Raw genomic sequence first — 23821 nt, 5'->3', positions numbered from 1 at the left:
TATTAAGCGCACGCTTACAAGTAGGTAATCGGTAGTCAATTTATTTAATTTATTTAATTCAATTAATTGTAATTTATTACTTTAAAAACATATTTGAAGCGATTCTGTTGACGGACACCGACTGATTGTACGCAGATAGAGTGATAAAAGAGGAAAGTTGACGTGGTGAGATGAAATCGAATGAGAGTCCTACGGGACAAAATTTACAAGCTCATTAGAATTTCTGTAAATAATTTTCAATACAAGCACTTTGTTTCGAAAAAAAATAATAATTACAATTATTTCTATTGATTTTAGTGTGAAACATGTAATAATAATAGTTTAGTTTTCTGATATTATAATATCAGAAAACCATTATGAGTTTAACATGGATTTTCCAATTAATTACAAATTTTACTTCTTAAACGTAATTCGTTATAGAATCAGCATCGTACAAATTGTTGCGTTTCAGCGAACTGCATTTGCATTAAATAACAAACTTCACGTAATCATTAAATAATATATATATATTACACAAAAGTATTATAATTTATAATAATATAGTTTCAAACTTTATCTTTAAAAATAGAAATAATATTTTCTTTTCAGTGCATTCAGATTCAATAATTATTATTTGACGATTTTAATTCTTAGTATTCCATATGAGTTATGCAATAATAATTCGTAATATGTTTTTGAATAATTATTATTATTATTATTGTAATCAAGTATAATATTTTAAATCTTAAGGAAAACTCGAAACATTGATTTTGAAGTTCAATTTGATTATTTGAATACTAAATAATTATGTTCAACTCTTTTATAAATGAAATTTACTTTTATAAAAGTCTTTATTTTTATGGAATAATGTAACAAAAGTATTATTAATTATGTTAATTAACGTAATTAATAATAACAAGATAAGTAAAAGTAAGGTCAAATAGATTCTGTTATATATCAAAAAATTATAATGATATTGTGTTCTTTGTATTTAATTGTATTCGATTGAAAAATAATAATTCTTGTAACTTATACTAATATTTCATCAAATTATGGTATTGATTATTCGATTGTAACTTTTACTTCACATCATTCGAAGTTTCTATACCGTTTTTTTTTTTATATAACTGGAGTATTTAAAAAATAAAATATTTTAATAGTAAATTAATCATTAGCTATTATAATTCAAATTTCACAATAAAAGTCTATATTAGATTTTTTACTTTATTATGGAATCGACGTTGAGAATGAGTAACGTTACAATGACTTATATTAGTTATTAACTTAACAATTTATTGTTCATCTATAATCGCAATTGTTGTCATTTTTATTATAATTCTATATTACTTCTTATATAACTCCCCATGACTACTACCCCGTATTATATAAGCTCAAATTATCTTCTTTATTAATTTTAAAGTTCCTTTGCGAACTACTCGATTCAGAACTATTTTCTTTCTTTTTCTTTTTGCAACTTATTGTATGTTAAATAAACCTAAAACCAATAAATAGATTAATAAAATTAGCAAATAAGGAACCCTTTTTTCTCATTATATAAATTTAGTAGTAAATATAAATTCTTAAGCTACCAAATATTGCTTTATTACTTTATGTCATATGTGCCATATTTACTTGGGCGTAAAATCATCATTTTTGTAATAAAAATAAATACATTTATTTGTAATTATATGAATTACAACATTAGATGTTTTTAAAGAAATGTTGACTATTTTTTTTTGTATATTTAACATAATTTCATCTAAATTTTATAATTTTTTTCTTCCATATTTTAGCTCCTCGAGTCCTAATCATTATAGAATTAAATCATATAATTAATATTGCTTTGCTTCTAATTACATTTAACAAATTACATAATATATATATTATATATTATATGGTATAATATATTTAAATATCTATATTATGATATAATGCACCTATTCAATGTTATTCGTCTACCATCATTATATGATTTTAATGTGAGTGGATTTCTGTTACCTATACACACGACACTTTAAATAAAAATGACGAACCAATTAAAACTTTGACCTCGATTCAAACTGGAGATGTATTATAATTTATAATAATAGGTAGGTACTTACCTATCTTCTACCGGCACGTAAACTTTCCAGACGACTGATAAATGCATTCGTAATACTCAAAATAATATAAATTTATAATGCATGTATAATGTGTGTAACGCAAACGACAATCCTTATCAATAGATATATGCATTTGATGTGCCATCGGTTTACTTCGGTGTCAAGTTAAAGTTCGAAGCACACGCGTGTACATTGGATGGACAGCTTTGAATTATATCTAAAGCATATGAATATATGTATATACATTATAAATTTTATGTACATGGAATATACAGTCGTTCAATTTGTTTCAGTCATCAATACCTAAGTTTTGTCAAACTACCTATTTGTTATTATTCTGTTTTTATTGAGAATGATGACGATATAGGAATACAATTATTATTAATACTGTCGTGTTTTTCTTCTAGTGTGATATTATTTTATATTAAAACACTTGTAATGCAATATTTTTAACTTAACAAAAGACTTCAAGGTTTAATTATTGTTCTCAAAATTATAAACCATTGAAACTAATTAAGTGTTAATCGTACATTCATTCATAATTAAGCGCGTTTTTAAATAGTAAAGAAAATCGTAGTTTTATAGAACTAAACTGTTTTAAAATTGTTAGGATATCGCTGCTATAGTAAGTAATAATGTAGATTAAACAATGCTATTTGAAATATTGGATTCTATATGTATACCTATGATTCTTGAGGTAATAACAAATATTTTATGGGCGTTATTAACTATTTGACTATGAAATATTGTTTATAAAAAAAACAAGTTCTTCATTTCATATTTCTGTGTTATAGTGATACATGCATATTATATAACGCTTCGTGTGCTTAAAAATACTACTACCTCAAAAAATTGTGACAAAACATAAACCTGATTTTTTGATTTTGTCAAAATATTACACCCCCAGCTAGTAAGCATAAAAGGAAAATTGTTAAAAATATAATATCAACAAATCTGATAACTTCACCTATACGACTAAATCCTTGGGCCGAAAAAATAAAAATAAAATCGCTCTTGGCAACGGTGAAAATAAGACGTTCGACCATGTGACCCCACTTTACGATACACAGATTTTAAATGTTATTTTTGAAGAAACGTTTGTTTTGTGTTTTATCTACTATACTTATGGCTTTCCACCACTCTATCTCTTTCCCTCTTTTTCGCTCTGTAATTACATTTTATACAATATTCGTGAAACTGTTTTGTTCGTCAAGTACGAGACATTTTTTGAATAAAAGAAACATTTCTCGTGAAAACATTTAACTACAATAATATTATATTTGTTGAAAATAAAAATAAGCAACGTGTCTAAAACTTTTGAAATTAAAGTTATTTTACACGGGAGAGCATAAGGCGGTTTCGTAAATGTGATGTTAGAAGCTTATGTAGTTTTTCCTTAAATTTTAACTACCTAACTAAATAAATTCTGACGTGTAAATGACTCTGAAGATTTAATATATCTCAAAAAAATTATGAAAATAAATGAATAAACGATATATAATAGGTAATTTTTTTGATTGAAATGTACGTGACGCCTTTTTTGGTTCATGTTTTATTTTTTAATACTAAACGATCATAATCATAATTTCGGTTCGTCGATAAAACATTATAATCTATTATTTGTATTTTGTACCATTCAAATGGTCAAAAAAATGTTGTATGATAAGTAATAACTAATGGTTTATAGTTGTGCAATTTGTTAAAAATGCTTTGTCAAATAATTGACAAACGCAATCAAAATACACTTCATTTGTGTTAAAAAAAAATAATCAGATATTTTATATTGTCGACAAATTTAATAATAACAAATTGTATGTATATCTACTACACAATTAATTAATTTTAATAGTTAACCTTTTTATTTGCAATTTTCGTTTATTAATTGTATATAAGTATAATTTGATTTGATAACACATTGATAAATATAATACGGCATGTGATAACATTTTTATTGATTGCCTGTAAATATTGTTAAGAAATGTAATTGGTATTTATTTATGCCAATTTTCTGGAGAATATAATTAGCCTGGATTGTGTTGGATAGTTTCCGGTAAAATACCTTAGAAAAAAATTACTGAGTTAAAAATTACCGGGAAAAAAGTAACAAGTGAAGAAAAAAAAACATTTCTAGAAAGAATATATTTTCCGTCAATTTAGATTTAAAACAATGTATTTTCTATATATTTTAAGCTACAGTTATTTCTATATTGTATAAACACAATATTTACTATATACAAACATACATAATATATTCAGGTACGTCATAATTATATATCTTTTTTTCTAAAAATTAAAATATAGGTAACTAAAAATAACAAATACCTAACTATATCATAACAAAATTTTTGGATTTCAAATAATCAAATCACAGTCATAGTTTATTATACTGATGAGCAATTACTACACATAATTATTATTCATTTTTATAATTTTCACCAATGAGTCATGGAATTGTAGTATTAATAAACTCAGAGACGCAATAAGTATAATATATTCAATTTAGCATTAAAAAATTGATAATCCTATCATATTATTTTCAAAATATTTTTGTTTTTCTAACCATAGTCGAAAACCGGGAATATCAATGTATTATAATATTCAATGTATTGAATTTTACTAAAATTAATTAATTAATTAACATTAATAAATGTATATTGTGATAATCGTATTTTATATTATATACAGTTTAAAAACAAATATATTTGTTATTTCATTGAGCACAGTCTTAACAGTAAACAGGTCATAAATCAGGAAGAAAAATTAAATATTCTAACAAGCCAAGATAAAAAGACTGTCAAACCATGTTTTATATTTTTCAACCGAATTTCATCCACATTATGCATTGTATTAAAGTAAGAAATAATAACTTAATAAATATTATATTTTATAGTATTATACCTTGAAAAATTATATCATACTAGGTATCAACAATGATTTATTTTTTTTTTAAATACAAAAAAAATCTCTTCACTTGATTGTATCTCAGAAAAATAAAAGAATAGTTATTTTGTAATTATTAATAATTGTGTTACTACTAAACTGGAAAAATTTAAATCAAACAATAATAATATTTTTGATTAAAAAACTAACATTTCTTATAATTTTATAATTTATAATTCAGGGCATAGATCCTCAAAATAAATATTATTGGCCACAGCAGATGATAAACTCTCACTATCACATAGTGCACATATCAGTTCTATACATTCAAATTATTACATGAATCTATATAAGAATCCAAGTGAAAAAAAATATTTTTTATACGTAAATCCTTCAAATATATGGCTTTTCTCTCGTAAAATTCATCGTGTTTGCACTTATAACAAAGCGATCCAAACCAATTTTGCAAACCAAAGCATGGGTACTTCACACATTGGTGGTTTATCGGTTTATCAAACGCCTTCTTTATATACTTAAGCCAGTAAGGATCGACAATTTTAAAATTATATTTTACAAATTTCAAATGAGTATTCTGGTTTTTACTTTACATATGTTTTAAAGTTAATAAATTGAACTTATTTACTACGTATGATGAGTTGCCTATGTAATTTCGCATTCATCGCGTCATATTTATTATTATTAATTATTACCTTTGGTCCAGCCATGGGTATGTCAATCATATTTTTTTTACTCCAATATTATCTCTAACCATATTACTAACTATTGACCTACTCTCATATTATATAGTCATACGATTAGTTACAGAATAGATGTATAACTGATACGTTAAAATGTATATAATAATTTAGTTAAAATAATGTTATAGTACACTAATTGTCTCAACAACAAACTTTTTATGTCAAGATATTCTGATAAAAATATTATATAGTCAATAATTTGATATAATTTATATAATATGTCTATGCATATGTATAAAAGCTCATAAAGGGCGTATAACTAAATATATAGCTTGTATAACCCCAATGCTATGTTAAGAACTATCATTATAAAATATATATAATATATTATAATTTTATACGAAAGTAAAATAGTAATTTTGTATACTATACGGAAAAAAAACGCAAACAATATTTTTCGTCGATAAATGACTCGAATTCACGATTAATTTTTTTCAAACAAACGCACATTAACTGATAAATGAAAACGAATCAATATTCACGATTCATATCGTTTAAAATATACTAAATATTTTAAATTTCATGTATCAAGTAAAACTATTTTGAACACTGCTGTAGATAAGAATAAGATGCCTACTTAAGTGTTATTTTTTTCACCCTACAAATGGCATTCAGACTCATATTATGTCTTCGTTGTGACACTGTAAAAAGTCAAAACACATTTTACACGCAATACGAAACGAAAATCGCATAATCTGCGTTTTTGATAGTTGCTTTATTTCATGCGACATTATAATGTCATAAAAAATTAACATGATCAATTAAAAATTTATTTATTTTTCTTCGTAAACTAATACTCTAATTTTAAAATTAAGTTGTTTAATTTAATATTAGGTATTGTTATAAACTACACTAGAATTTTTCATTTTTATTCAAAAATAATAATATTGGCTATGTTTGAGAAATAAAAATATATAAGTGGACTACTTGACCCACGTGGAAATTATACGTGTTAAGAAGAATAAATTTTAATCGTTCGTTTAGAATTAAAGTAAATTAATCTATTATCAAAAACTAAAGTAAAGGATATTAACTTTACTACTTTTGTATGTTGAATTTTTTACAGTTTTTAATGTAATCGTGTATTATATTATATTGTGACCTTTAAATAATATTTATAACCCAATGTGAAATTTTGGGTGCTCTTATGATTTTCAAAAATCAGAACCAGATCTAAACATTTTGGTTTGCAAGTTTTTATTTCGTATTTTCTGTAGGTACTATTTAAGATATCCTTTTTACAGTAGCCATAATAATATTTACAAATCATATAAGTTTAATAATTATTTATGGAAAATCTAAATTGTCTTACATATTATTCTCGTATTTATTATACTACTGTGTACTTAAAATTATTTTCATATTGTTACATCAACATGGGGTCAAATGACGTTTTTCAGAAATCTTCAATAATGAAAAAGTATGAAACATCCAATTGATACATTTAACATTTTTCTTCTTTTTTTTTATAATAAATTATTAACTACGTGAAATTTAAGAAAAACTAAAATTTTACTTATACTTTTAATTTATATAAATTGTCTTCAGACATTTGAGATTAAAACAGCAATTAAAACAATAAAATATATATCATCACTTTAACACTATCTAATTTACTACAGAGATGACAAAACTCAACTAAAGTATTCATTTTTCATTTTTTTTATTTTAACTCTAAACTCGAGAGATTAGATTGTTTAGGAATCGTCATAATTTCCCAATTACAATTGTCAAATATTTCCGATAACGCGTAGATACTATTATAGCGAATACCTGCAAACTTTTCATTTCTTTTGTATATTGTTATTATTATTTGTACTGATATTGTTTTTATTTTTTATCTATACATTTTAAAAGCTTATATAAGTTATATTAAATGAAAAACAAATGTTTCTATAGTAGAAAAATAAACAATATATGTCTGCCGGTGAAAAAACTACATACCCAACCCTTATTCACGTCACAATAAGGGCAGCGTTAAATTATCTTACAACCCGTATTAAAACCACATATATAATATTATTATACTGTATGTTGTCTGTTTCTCTTTATAGTCGTCATGGTCACACTATCCACATATACACACGAGCGTTTTGGCGACGAATCCTTGAAAATATAATAATGATATAAATTTTTTGTTTGATACCTATACCAGATATGGTAATATAACAGAGATATGTTGACGAGCACGAAATTCGACGTACGGTGAGCAATCAGTGTATACACACGTCTTTAAGCGTTCCATTGCGTATTCATCACAACTGTAAACCTAAACTCTTAAAATAAGTTGAATAATACAATGATAATTATTATTACATATAAATGTGATTCCCCTTTAACATACTGTTAAAAACGTTTCCGCCAAAACAGCTATAATAATATAATAACTACAGCATAACGATAATTTGACGTTGTGGTAGAATAATGTGTAGCCGTAAGATATGTCGTCCTGAAGTGGGTACAATAGTCGTTGCGTATCCTCAAAAATAAAAAATGTTCGACGTATGATAACTTCCGATGCTTGCGCATTTATTTTTATAGTTAAAAGGTACGAGATTTGCCACAATAAAGCAAAGCATATATAAATGGAAAAGTGTGACACGATATAATATTACTTTGCATGCGTCGTACACATAAGAAACACCTGTAACACCCGTGTGTGCGCGCAAGAATATACTACTTTTATCGATGACGTTCATTGCGAGTTGTGAGTGGGAACAGTGACGATTATTATTTGGATCGAAAGAGTTATTTACCGTAGGACTAGTAAAACGAGCGAGAAAAGTTGTAGGCGATAGACTTGTTTTTATTTAGACAAGGGTACGAAAAAAATAAATAAATAAAACGGCGAAAATTAGGTCATCTGGAAAAGTCGTTTTGACCACGCGCCACCGCCACGTCCGTTATTTGTACAAAACAGTCGAGTAAAAGTTACCCGACTAATGGACCCCCCGAGAAACCGTTAAAGCCGGCCGCGTACACGGCTGAGACCATATTGTAATTAAGACGTTAAAATGCGCGCCAAAACTTTGTCCTTTCCTGCACTTTTTTATTATTATTATTATTATTATTTTTCTTCCACCCACATGACTTTGTGGAATATTATGCTACGTCGTTTCATATTATATTTTATTCGACAATCGTTAATTGTGCATTAATTCTCGATGACCATTTTTCGAACGTCCACTCCGATGGTGGTGTATCCATACATGATTGTGAATACTAATTTGACATGACTACTATAATATATTGACTACACGTCGACAAGACGACACGAAAAATCAAATGTAGTGTTTATTTTTTTTGTTGCAAAAAATAATTATAATCAAATATGCGTACACGTACATTACGTATATTTGACTTATGGTTTAATAAATATTTATTCGTCGTTAGTCATAATTTACACATAATATTGTATGGTAAGTATATAATATTGTATATTTCTATCATCGAAACGTATAAAGCGAGTATACTATTTTTGCGACGACATTATTGTTTTGTTTGCCTCGCACATTATCCTCATCTCTCTCGCGCGTGTGTGTGTTTTATATTACATTTATGACAGATCGTAAAAGCATTACGACAGTTCGTCATTCAATGATTATTTTTTTTTTTTTTTGCGAGTTAGTAACCGTATAATATCATTATTTTAATATAGCTTTAGATGTTACATAAAATAACCAACCGCTGCACGTGAAAACATCACCAACAAATTCCAAGACAATTGTATTATAAAACATATTGTATGTAGTTTTGTGGGTACATATTTGATATTATTATTATTGTTAGTATACCACTCATTATATGATACCATATATTTATGTTTACACTTGTTTATAACTCGTAAAATTAGTTTGCTAGACTAAAATATTTGCCCGGATATATAGTTGCGACTGAAACTCGTATTTAATTAATTAAGTTGTAATTCTAAATACACCGTTCGTAGATATGTGATATTGACTTTCTAAAAGACTTGGCCCATAATATTGAAAACTCGCAAATCGCGTATGTCATAAATAAATTATATAATTAATGCAGAATTCCAACGTCTTGCAACTGCAATTCCGGTCGTCTTCATTTTCCGCAGAATAGTGGAATCCCAAATTATAACGTATAACGTCCATAAAATCAGTCGTATCAGTACGGCAATATAGAATTTTAAATAGCTACGTATAATATTATACGATTTATACATTATTTTGTTTGTTCAATAAACATACTGTTTATTTTCTAAAATATTTTTCTTAAATTTGAAGATGGATTATTCGATAAAGGAGTCATTCGCTATTGACTATGAAACGTAACTACAATAGATCGTGTAACATTTTCTTTTAAGACGACAAGAGATTTTTAAGAATAGATCTTACAGCGGATATGCCCCTATATGTGATTTTAGGTGATTTAAAAATAAGGAAGTAAAAAGTGATGGCTATGATACAACGATTAATGTGCGCATATCTTATATTTCTAAAATCCAAAATTTTCTTATACTCAAAAATAAAATAAAAAGATTACAGAGTTTACCAATCAATTGTTTCATAAAATATATACAATTTTATCCGTATTTATAAATTTTTCTATTGCTTGAGTTTATTCACTTAGTTGTACGTACTATTCAAATTTATAAAAATTATATTCACGTTCCAGTATTGTATTATAATAATTTTTTGATGACAAATACGCCTTGACGTATATGCAGTTTTAAATCAAAAAAAACTACAAAATGTTTCTTCATTTTAAACCGGTAACTATCATTATTGAATAAACCTATGTCGACAACCGAGAGTAACAAATATTTTAATTATAAAAATATATTATGTTTACGTCGATTCTGTGCGTGAGTAAATTATAATTTAAGTAAATGTAAGCAAACTACAGAAATAGAACCATTCCATCATAAACAGATTTCTGTGTATACAGACAATGTATTATAAAACAATAAAAAGTGTGTACACGATAATTATTAAACTTAAAATCGTTTATTGATTTTTTTTTTCATTTTCACGACTGAGGGAACGATTCATATGCAAAAATAATTATGTCTCAGACGTAAAACATAAAATTATCATTTTTTATGCATTAAAATGTATAATATACAATACGTACCAACTAGGGAGGTACAAATATGTACAAATGTATATATATCATTATTTCGACTGCGGCATGAAAAATCGTTCAAAGATTATGGAACTAGAACACATGTGGCAATGGCTCAATTATCTTAGCGACTGAGTGTCGCGTACTCGTCAAGGATTTTAAATTTATCCTCGTTTAGGAATAACCACTATTCGATATATCGATAAGAAAAATAATAATTAATAACTATAACAATGTTTTATAATAATCGTTAAAATACGTATTTTAATTTCGGGTCCTATAGCCCGACGCTTGGGAAATAAAATAACGGACAGCCAAGGATCGTTAATACGCCGGCACTGGCCCATCATCCCGCCACCGATAGCACGAGTGCATACCTTGGTCGTGGTATTGCCTCACGTACACACATATTATATAGTGCCGCCCACTATCTATATACTTTACCCATCGCTAAACCACCGGGTATAGGTATGGTCCGTGTTAATAAACGTGTGGACCGCATATCTATCCGACTGTATAAGCGATTTTATAGTAACGCACACCTATTATAGGTGGGTACTTTGGTACTATACGTGCACACGTGGTCCCTATTAGCTAATTAAAGTTGCTTCACGTCGAATCCTATACCGTTCGAAATCTCAATTTTACCCACTTTTTTTATTGATCTTTTCACGACCACAATTTTAAAGGTTTCTATTATAATCGTAGTACCATATCCATTTTTATCGTTTCAGACTCCCGACGACCGTGGTTCCCAGAACCGGTACCAAACGTGACTGTTATAGTGGGCAAAGACGCCCTGCTCACCTGCGTGGTTCAAGATTTACACAATTTCAAGGTAAGTGTATTGATGGCTGATATATATGTATACATAAGTGGTGGACATGAAATCCGAATTTCAAGATATTCAAATTCAAATTTGAATCAAGCTCTTATTTATTTGTATACCTATATAATTACCTAATTTATACGAATTCTGACTTTTTCAAATTGTAATTCTAGTATATATAGGGGCCATATTTCCAAATGCATATGTATAATTACCGTTAAAGTCTTAAAGAGTTTCCAGGGAAAATACAAACATATTTTTTTCAAATGATAATCACTAAATTATCTTGTAAATTATTAATCAGATAATAATTGTTTGACATATTGTTGTATTTCAAAATCGGAATTAAAAATAGTAGGCCATTACTAATAGAAGCTATTGAAATGTATAATACTCTAAAGATAATAATCCTTAATAATGGTTTATTTATACCAATATTAAATATATATGATAGTTATTAGATCTAATATTTATTATAGGTATTCTGATAAATTTTACAAATTATAAAGTATTGCTAGATTTATAATTATAATTTTCTAACACACTCCCATAATATAACCCTATTATAACCCTTAATCCATAAAACTAAATTACTAAAAAACTACTCATTCGAATTTCAAAACATCAACGTTTTCAAAGAAGAAGTTTGATTGGCACTTGCAGAAAAGAAAGTAATTCTCACTTGAATAACTAGGTTAGGTTAACCTCACTGGACAATCCTCAATTGGTACTTATAGGTAATAAAACTTATATTAATAAATCAAAGTTTTTTTTAAAATATGAAAATTAAGTACACTGAAAATTCCACGGATAAGAATTTAAATAAATTCGTTATTCAAAGAACAGTGGGAGTGAGCAAATTTAGTGAATCACCTTGTGTGGTTTATTATTAATAATTCTATCGAATATAATCGCTTATTCGATTTTGATACTATTTTTCTATCGCGGTTATCATTTTTTTTTGTCCAGAATTTTGTTTAGGTAAGTTTAAAATCATTGAAAAGAGATTTTCGTGTTTCTTAATTTATCATCTTACAATTACTGTACCTATACATTAAGAGATTTAGAGCGTATATTTCAACAACATGGTTGCTCGAGTTATTATCGAATTTTATATATTCGTACACAAACACATTCAATACGCACTTATTTGTTTTGGGATGCCTTATAAGTTATAATATCATAACTAATGAATAATGAACACTGTTTTCTCGCACAATTTAATTATTGTGGTTAATAATAATTATGAGTCAACTTTGGGTTTTAAGTAAATATCAGGAAATGTCTTATATCATTAATTACATAGCTTATTATTGAGATATAATTTACTAATAGTGATAAAATTACAGTAATATTCTTCATAATCCCAGAAAGGTTAATAAGAAAGATTAAATAATTTTATTTTCGCCTACAATTTATCGATTATTACGGATATATATTTTTTTTTTTTTTAACTATCTAGAAAGAAAGTATTTCGGTATTATTATAGCGATAATACATTTTTACAAAATAAACAAACTACATTTTGAGGACTATACACTTAATATAAATTGGCACACTAGTGTACATTATAGAATATAATAAAAATAAAAAATGTAATAAGGTATCCATTATCTTTCAACTTTGTTATTATAAAGTATAACAAAAACATAAAATAAAACACTTAATATGCATTAGTATGCTTAAAAATTAATAAAATTAAAATACGCATTTTAAATAACAACATTGTTAGTCTTAAAAGTTAAATTATTGCATTCCTCATTGTGTAATGTACTAATGTGTATGTATACATTTTACTATTTACAAATCATAAATTTATATGATTATTATATTACTTATTTCCTTATTTGATTTTTATGAGTTAGAAAATTTCAAAATCAGTTTTTGAGTAATCGGCCGGGTTTTTACATAATTTAACACTTATATAGATTAAACACCTCCGAAATGTATTAAAAAACTATGTTTTGTTTCTTGAAACACAGATATGTAAGATTTATTTGATTCTTTATTTGCTTATGACTTATGAACTATGATCTGCTACCCCTACCAAATATTTTTTTATATACTTATCTGACTTTTATAAAACTAAATCTAATAGTAGGTATTTACTTATTTAAATAATATTATAATGTTTAACAGACTGGACATTGAACCCATTAATGTATAAATGTAACTTATTTGAGCGTTTCAAAAATTGTTTTATAGTTGTTAGTGAATCATTTTTTTTTTAATAAATGCAAGAATATATATTATAAAATAATATATTAGGTATTATATTATTATAGTTCGTTGAGTCAGGACGTAATTTTTTTATTATATACAATATGATATAATAGCTGTTACGTTCAAGGGTATATTTTTTAATTGAATAATATTTATAATCGAATTAACTAATATAATTTAATATTAAACACTTTGAATGATTGGATTTACTCATTTGAAATATATTTAGAACAGTGACCAAGGATTTCAGCATTTAAATTCTGTCGTTTTTTTTTTTATTCGAATCGATTTTAGGTGCAGTGTAATAATTGCTAATGCAATTTTCATTTAAAATGATATCCCAACAAAACAAAGCCTACAGCTAAAACATCACTAACGAGGTATTACTTTATTTTAATATTTGATCAAATTAAAAATCCTTTCCGATCTCATAAATATTCTTTTTTTTTTTTCAATGCAATTCGTTCAAAATTCATGGATTTTTTCCCTTGTTATTCATTGTGTTTTTCCCTGTTTATTTTTGCGATTGATTTAGATTGTTTAGAGCGTTTCACAAATAACTCAGAAACAATCAAATACTTAAATGAATTGCTCTCTGTGTGAGATATAATACTAAATGTTCAGAATTTTAAAATATTTAATTATTTTCAGTATTTTACACATTATTCTTTCAAAAATAATTATTTGTTAGTTGCTTATTATAGAGTTTAAGTTAGTTTTGTTGTGCCGGTACTTAAATTTAAATTATATATAAAAAAAACTCGATTAAAATAGTAATATATTTAATATTTATACTTAAATAATGCAAATGTAATAAATAACTGTAGATTGTATAAGTACGTATTCATTAAGAAATTAATTATTATTATGCATATAACATAAATGGTATAATTACTAAATAGCTATTACATTTGTAAAATTATTTAATAAAAAACTGTTCTCAGTCATTAAACAATAATTAATTGTTAACGTTTTAATTTATATTATATTGTTTATCTAACGGTTTAACATAAATAATGTATTAAAAATGCTTTCGTTAAAATATACACAGAATTACGAATATAGTTTATTTTCATTTTTCACGCTTTATAAATGTTTTTTTTAGCTTTCTTATAGCTTATATCCCATTTTTTATGACTTCCGAGTACTTCAATTTCCTTGATTGAAATTAATCGTATATACATATGAAAAATTATAATTACATTATTTATATGTGACAATTCATAGGATCGTATAATAAAAAAAAATGCCTTATTAACAACAACCCTTTTTATTATATTTTTTGATTAAATATTATAACAGATAACGCATGTATTCTTCAAGAAAATAAATAAAAATTACTTAATTTAGCTCAATTTCAATTAAATACAATGAATACATTTCTAAAGTGTGATTACAAAATATCCATCATGAGTGTGATTGTAATACAATTTACTAATAGTTAACATAGCAAATGACACTACCTACTCAAATTGTTGATTTAATTATTTTTATACTACACATTATCAATGATGATGGTTTCTTCATCAAACATAAAATATACGCGTATATAATAGAGATACGATTTATTGTACTTTATTTGCTTCAATGAGATTATTAATTATTATTTTTTAATAAAAATATGTTATGTTGAGTTTTTTTATAAATATCAGAGTACTCCAAAACTTTATTTACAACATTTAAATACATTAACACATAATCATTGTAATTTATTTAATTTGAATACTATTTCGAAAACGATTCTTTATATTTTAGGCAGCTGATTTAAGAACACACGTTTAAGTATATTTAATGACAAGACCAGTCTTATAATAAACGAGTGGAAACTCAAAGAAACTTTTTTCCCTTCAACTAAAAATTATATTTCAAAGGGTTTTAGTACTAAACACAGTCGTTTTAATATTAGGTTAAGTTTTTCCCTTGTAAACTTGCGTTAAAAACCATTATGATTTTAAAATATATAATGTTAAGTAGGTACATTCCTCTTGTGGTTGTAATACATTTAGTTTTTACAAATTCATTGTAAAATACAAAAGTCTCAATTATACATTATTTTATATTTTTATACATTGTTGAACACATTATAGTATATAATATACCTAAATTTACTTTATTATTTTATCGTGATGTTTAAATGTATTATATTACAATTTTATCTCGCCTATTAAATGTATAACATAAGGCACATAATATAACATATTATATTAAAACTAAATGAATCAAATAACATAACGTAAATTGTAGTAAGTAGGTTTAGCCAGTGCAAGTACCTACGGAAAAATAGTTTACAAAAGAAAAGGAAAGCGAGTAATGAAAGTTAATTTGTAAACAACAGAGGTATAATGGATTTGATGGCGTTAAAAGTAGACGTGAGAAAATCAATAACAGCGTTGGCTTTAAAGTTTTCGAGAAATTTGAACATACATAACCCAATACATTTCCTGAAATGACATCTCTTCATACCCCTTAGTCTGAAAGGGCTACTCGGAACGATTTTCAATAGATAGACCAAACTCGTAGTCGTCAGTAGTTGACCAACGCTGTGCTTATCTATGTCTATGTTACAGTCTAAGTAGACCATCGAACAATATTTGTATCTATAGTATAGATTCTATACATAAAATACTCGGTATCGTATGTGATACTATCCAATTTTAATAAGTGATGTAGATACAATTATTCAATGCCTAACATTTATACGATTTCTCAGTTTAGCTTGGACATTGTAAACTAGAATTGTTTTTCAGTATTTTTTTATTTATTGATTGAACACATTTCCGATAACTAAGGTCATTAGTTTTAATTTAGTTTTATATTCTAAATATAATATTTCATTTAAAAAATATATTACTTATTAATGAAATATTATTACCTCAACTATTTATTTGAAAAATTATTATTGGAATAACGTCATAAATTATATCTGCTCTTTTTCATTCGATTTTTTATTTGAACATGTTTGAGTATAAAATCACAACTGTCATAAACCTGCACTCCTAAAGTTAAATATTTTCTAGCTGATTCTCTTAATAAAATGGTTGAATAAAGCAATATCTTACATTGTCCAATAGCAATTCTTATTGCTAATAGCGAAATATTTTCCGTAAAACATGTGTAGACCAGGTTTTAGCGAAGGTCAGTTATAATTATGAGCATTTTAAATGAAACATTGTTTTGATCAGTTTAACCATTGAACACTTCTCTTATAGATTGAACCTTATAAGTAATTCGACGTCTGTGAGAGTAGATGTATATGGGTTAGATTTTGACACTGATTTAATGAAAGTCACCGCAATAGAATACATCATAACACGCGACATCTGCAGATTTAGGTTCTAAGGTGATGAGAATGATCGAATTGACAGAACAAGGACAACGCTTATGTTATTACTATGAACACTTTTATTTTAAAAATAAAATTGAATCTTAGCGATCTGGCTAGTAAGTATGAAATATCAAGAGTTATCTGGCATATGAAGCATTACATAATATACAAAAGGAATGAAAAATAATATCAATGTTAAGTAGGTGGATATTATTAACAATTGAATTAGTCTTTTTACAATGAGAATAACATGATTATGACATAAAATAAATACATATTTATAAATTACCAAATTCACCAAATTTGTTACAATATAATTATTAATAAATTATTTATTTACTACTTTGTGGAATTTTATTATTTTTACTCCAAAACTAGACGACTGTTGGTTATTCAAGTTTATAAATTTGTTTACCATAATAGTGATTTGACAGGTAGATGTTTAATATTTTTTTTTATGCACATCATAAATTATTACGCCTAGCTTTACTCAAATTTAAATAATATTTTTCTTCTAAATAGTTTCTGTTCTTGGTTTATTTTCTTTCTTCTTCAAACAAGCACACTTTTCTCTACCTGAAATTATATATTATTATCATTTAAGTAGGTAAAAAAAAAACAAACATTTATTTCAGTTTTGTAGGTATATAAGTATATGGTATATAGTTAAGAATTGTATAATAATATAATTCATGACGAATGACCTACACAAAAATAATTTAAATGAGTAGTTTAGTTCGAATATATTAAAGTTACCATAACGTTGGATTAATGACTTGACCCACATATTATCATTACTCGTTAGAACATTCAAATTTCAAATTATATACATAATATAGTGCGTTACATAAATGTGTGTATAACTATAGCATCACATTTATTATTTATGTGTTTTTATTTATATAATAATAGTACAATAGCCGTGATAGTTCGGCCATACATTCAGTATCATATTATTCTAGCTCGCATATCGTTATAAAGAAAACACCGTGGACGAAAATGTGTTTACATTCTTGTAGGCAACTGAAGGCTGAAAATTTACTGTCAACAAAGTTTCACGTTGTCCCAAATGGTAGTGTAACACGGCAGAAATGCTATATTTGACTTTATGTAAAACGCTCTGTGTGGATTCAAACTAACTTAAAAAATAGTAGGGTAAGTAATGGAGTTTTCATCATGCGGCCACTTTAAATTAGCAAATCCCTAATGGTGCTTAAATAGTATGCGTAGTATAATAGCTAGTTTACCATGCGTGTGTATAAATTTAAAAATTTACTTCCCAAAACTAAATAACGTTTTGACGCACAAAATATATTTATTTTTTAAAAATGAGTTTTTTTTTACTATACAAATAATGATTATATTCTTGTGATTGTACCTATATGCACGGATCGAAAAGTATAATATTTACACAAACACGATTTACACATGTCTGTCATTTAGTTTATTTCACGCCTTCGTCATTCTTAGTAGCTTTTTAAAGAATGTCTTATTACTCTTTTAATAGTACCTAGTTATTTTTTTCTGAAACTGAACTGTTCCTGATAATATTAGTAAAGCATATACATTATATCGACGTCCAACATAGTAATTACTATAATAATAAGTTAAATGAATACATTTTAATACATATATATATTATATGGAAAATATTGTCTATCCATTACCTCTTAAGAGGACATCGTACCCAAATGCGTTATCTCTTTTTAATTAACACGACATTATACGTTTTATATTCAAAATAGCCCGTTGTTTAATATAAAAGTAATTTGATCTCTTATCAAATTTAAAGGTATATGATCATTATTTAGGTCACTGAGTTTTTCATGCTTTAATTGAAAAACACGTAATGAAAATTTTAAAATTTTAAAAATATCTATGATATAATACAAATAATGGAAATAAAATTCTCTAAAACGTATATTTTACTATGTTTTATTCTATAGGACACAAACAACACTTTCAAGTACACCGTCTTTATTAACATAATAATAATAAATATACTATATAATAATATATATTTAAAACTATAATATAAGTACAAATACTTCGTTTATACCTTATTACTAGTTTTCACCTCGCATCCTACAAATGGGACTAGTGACGTCCCTGCATCCTTCACGGTGAGTACAGAGTAGACAGGCTAATTAATATCGCAGTACTTGCTAATAAGCTCTGCCCCTCCTATAACCATTTTCAAAATCATGTTTTAATTGCGTTTCTGCCATAAAAAACTTATTAACTCGAGTGGATGTCTATTTGTAATAGGTCATTATAGTCGTGACTAATGCAGCAATTATGTAAAAAACCACAACTAAAATTATAATTACTAGTTATTATAATTTTGTCATTATTATGTTTTGTTTTTTTTTGAGAGTGTACCTTTTTACTATGTCAATTTATTACGCAGATTATAGTTTATTTTCCACCAAGCGATATCACTTAAACATTGACAATGTCGCGTTTACGGCCATTCTAGTTTCAACTTTATAAGTGTATGGTATATATAAATACGTATACGCTGTATAATAATAATGCATTATTTTATTATTATTGTTTATCTACGTGCCATGGACCATACAAACAATATTATAAAATCAAATGATGGATTTCAAGAATTTGAGCAATAAATGTTTCAAAATATGAGTTGTGTTTTAATTTTTAAATTATATAGAAAAATAATTTATTAATTTAAACTTATTTTAATAGTTAATGTTATGTTTAAAGTTTATATAAACATAAGTCAGTGCATCCCATTATGTAATAAAATAAATATTCTATTGAAATTTAGTCACTGAAGATATTGCAAAAAAATCTACAATTTCGATCCGCTGAGAATAAAATATCATATAGTTATATATTTTATAAATACAAATATTTACTAAATGCAGTGATTCATAACCATTAACTGTATATAGATGTATATAAATGTTTATACACTGCTTCGGCCTCCAAAGTATACAAATCCAAATTTGGAGCATATCATTTTATAACTGTGCATTGTATATGGCTGCTTTCAAATTAGATTTGCTGGGTTCCATAATGGTTTCATATGATGGTACACTAGTTAATTTCAAACATTTATGGACAATGCAATATTATATTTTCCTTCTTATTTCGATGGACTTGAAACTATCTATTATTTATAGGCTAATTAAATACTGGTTAAGCATATTTTTTGTATTACCAGATTAATTAAAATAAATATTCATTTCATTGAAAATAATTGTAAGATGGCCATTTTTAGAATTGTAAAAATATTTTATGTTAAATTTATGTTGTGATAAGAATGTACCTATAAATTATGCATGTAATTCATATACCTAATCATATATAGTATCCTCTCGTTTTTGATGTATGGACGAAACCAGAGTAGACCTAAATTAACACAAAACCCCAACAATGTATCTATGCATCTTTAATAACCTTAATTCCACCTACGAAGTATAAAATTTTAATCTCGGGGACCCAAATAGTCTAGTTTTATATAATTTGTCGTACTGCATAAAGTGTATATATGGTAAGACTGTATAACTGTTATACGTATTGTATACATACAGCATGTGACTATAAATAGTGTTCGACTGGGATCATTTTTTTTTATCCACACACTAATATGATATTATACTAATGTTATATGTACCACTTTGAAAAGGATAATATAATTGGTATGCGTGTCGCACGACCAATATTCGATATTCTGATCAATATATTTTCTCGTTCACTATAAACGTGCAACTACTATAATAATATGGTATTTATTTTAAGCCACTATATGGTAGTAAATTATACATTTTTTATCGTTATCCAGCGTAGTGGCGCAGTGTGGTGGTGATGAGTGGAGAAAAGGAAACGTGTATCTGCATCCAGCCTTCACGCAGTTGCACTGACCGGATAGAAAACTCATGACAAACATCGGTTGCGATCGATCTTAACATTATTTTTAGACGTACATAATACATTTTTATAGGTACTTTTTATCCCACCGATCGTGCAGACGAGATGAGCTGGCGAACAAGACGTGACCCGGCAGCCGGATGACTGTCGAGCATATTATGAAGATGGTCATTAACTGCACTTTTATGTATGAGTGGATTTACCACACGCACCACTTAAACCTTAAGTTTTTCTTCATTTTCATAAACCTAAGGTGTTCTATCTCAAAATATCGAATTATTCATCAGACTATTAGAGTAATTATTTTGAACTTCAAAGTTTCAAAATGTATTATGTTATCTTCTTTCGTAACAATTTATTTTTTAAAATTCAAGAATAATTATGAATATCAAATTTAAAAAAGATGGACAAATAAATATCGTTTTTTTATGTGGTAGGTGTCTAATGGATGTCTGAGATAAATATACTAAATTTAAATTCGTTGATCTACATAGTTCGAACGAAAAGTTCTGAGAATTTATACATTTGACTTAATTGAATTATAAACTAGGTCCAATTTTCTATAAGAAACCACCCTCAAAGTTAAAATTGAATCAATTTTTCAACTACTTATCTATACAAAAAAAAAACCACATCATATCAAAATTGTAAAATCAATACATACCTCGCTTAAACCCGTTAATAATTAAATATTTATGCAATAAAAGTGAATTTCTTGCATCTTTAAGTTCTGAATTCACAATTTACCGACAGATTTGGTTTTTTATTTTGATCTGTCGAGTACTCAAACCAGTAATATTATGGTATTTATCGTCGATTATGAACGATCGTCTATTTTTTTACTTCATCTATAATAATTATTTCCATATTTCATATTTACCAACCATAAAATGTATACATAATATGGTTAATTAAAAAACAAAATCAGCCATATAAACCATTTATTGTACGGTTGAATACCTACCAAAAGCCTAGATTATTTTTCAACCATTTTATAAGAACACTAATTAAAAAATTATAACTTGTAGGTACTTTTTCCTCGTGATTATAATAATATATGATATCATTAAAGTTACGATTCACTATTACTTAGCGATGCGTAATATTGTTATTATTATATGTTAAGCTTAATCGTTTGTTGGGTTTTTTTGCCATAAGAATTTTAATTCAAAATTACATTTAAATTTAAATTGGATTATTAATCCAATAATGGTTATTCGCACTTTCACCACAGAATCTAACAATATAAATAAATACATATTTGAATTTTCTTCATCACTTTTTTATTTTAATGTAGGTATGTTTGAAATATATTTTTATTTTTTATTTTTTCAAACTATTATTTAACTTCGATAATTAGTTATATTATACATATTTCAATAAATGATATAAAATTATTTAAAATTTCGATCTAACATTATACACAAGTTGAAAATATTGATTTTCAAGATATATTTTCAATATTGACAATGGTTACAAAACTTCAGATCGTTAATAAGAGTTTTTTCCGTATTGCTTGGTGGTATTTTTATACTTTATATCATTTTAATCATTAATAAAAATTTTGCTTGGATGACTATCTAAGCGCTATTGCTAATTTTTAGATTTTTCATATATTTTTTTGTATTTTCTTAATAGTTTAATTATAATTTTCGTTTAATTATGCTAATGTGGAATTATTGGATGAAAAAAAAGGCGCTCAAGTAGTGAATAAATAAATTTTTCATTATCTGCACGAACGCAAAGAGAATATGACACATAATATTAAATGTCCATACTGGTGTATTTTTATATGTAAAAAATACTAGTGAAAATTCGATTTTAAATGCAGTGGTTGAATACGACGATGAATGAAGAGAGGGTAACGCGCTCCCCAGAGATACGTAGACTACATAATATATATATATATTATATCGTGCATATACATACCTATATATAATATTGCTTGCTAGTCGAAACGAAGACGACGACGACGACGGTATAATATAAAATGAAGAAAAAGAAAAAATATCGTGTACACATAAAACAATGAAAATTAGCTATTCGAAAAACGTAGTGGGCGACAGACGATATAGCGTGTAAAAGAATATATAATATAAACAGATTATTGTACCTATAACAATTTTTTTTTTTGTGTGTGTGTTTTGTTTTATTTTTACTCTTACTCTTTCGATTATAAAATCGAATCGGCTTGTTATATCGGGGCACGCGTGAATAATTTGCAAACATATATATTACTGTTATAACTTCAATATCATAAAATATATATATATATCAAATATAATATAATAAAAGAAGACCTCTCCCACCAAGTTCAGTAACATCTTTATGATAAAATATATTAACTGAATACAATATCAAAGTAAATATACAAAATTAAAACCAATATTATACGGCATTCTATCCGAATTCATCAACTGGACTACTTCAAGATCAATGACACATCAATGATTTTACTCATAAGGATATTAATATAGAAACAATTGAAAATATAATTAATTTTGTAAGAACTATTAAACTATTTTTATATTCATTTATAAAAAAATCACTTGACTTACGTCATATTTTTTAAATCTATCTGTACTGATCTATCCTCGTTCTGCCTCTGATCACATCATTCACATCACATACACTACCAATACATGTTAGGATATATTATTTTAAGTTTATAAGTTAAACATACAACATCAGAATAATAGACAAATCGCTTTAAACAGTTAAAATTTATAAA

The 23821-nt window shown here is 26.1% G+C and overlaps 1 protein-coding gene across 1 annotated transcript in view; it reads left to right on the top strand.

Moving 5' to 3' along the window:
- Nucleotides 1–23821, top strand: part of LOC114126848 (lachesin-like) — a 75983-nt gene that overhangs the window by 25257 nt on the left and 26905 nt on the right. The window contains exon 2 of the mRNA XM_027990884.2: nt 11551–11654. Coding sequence (XP_027846685.2) covers nt 11551–11654 — 104 coding nt within the window. The remainder of the gene's footprint in view (nt 1–11550; nt 11655–23821) is intronic.

This window comes from Aphis gossypii, chromosome 3, assembly GCF_020184175.1.
Source record: "Aphis gossypii isolate Hap1 chromosome 3, ASM2018417v2, whole genome shotgun sequence".
Lineage (NCBI taxonomy): Eukaryota > Metazoa > Arthropoda > Insecta > Hemiptera > Aphididae > Aphis > Aphis gossypii.
The sequence above is the reverse complement of the archived record's forward strand: the minus strand, read 5'-3'. Positions and strand labels throughout refer to the sequence as shown.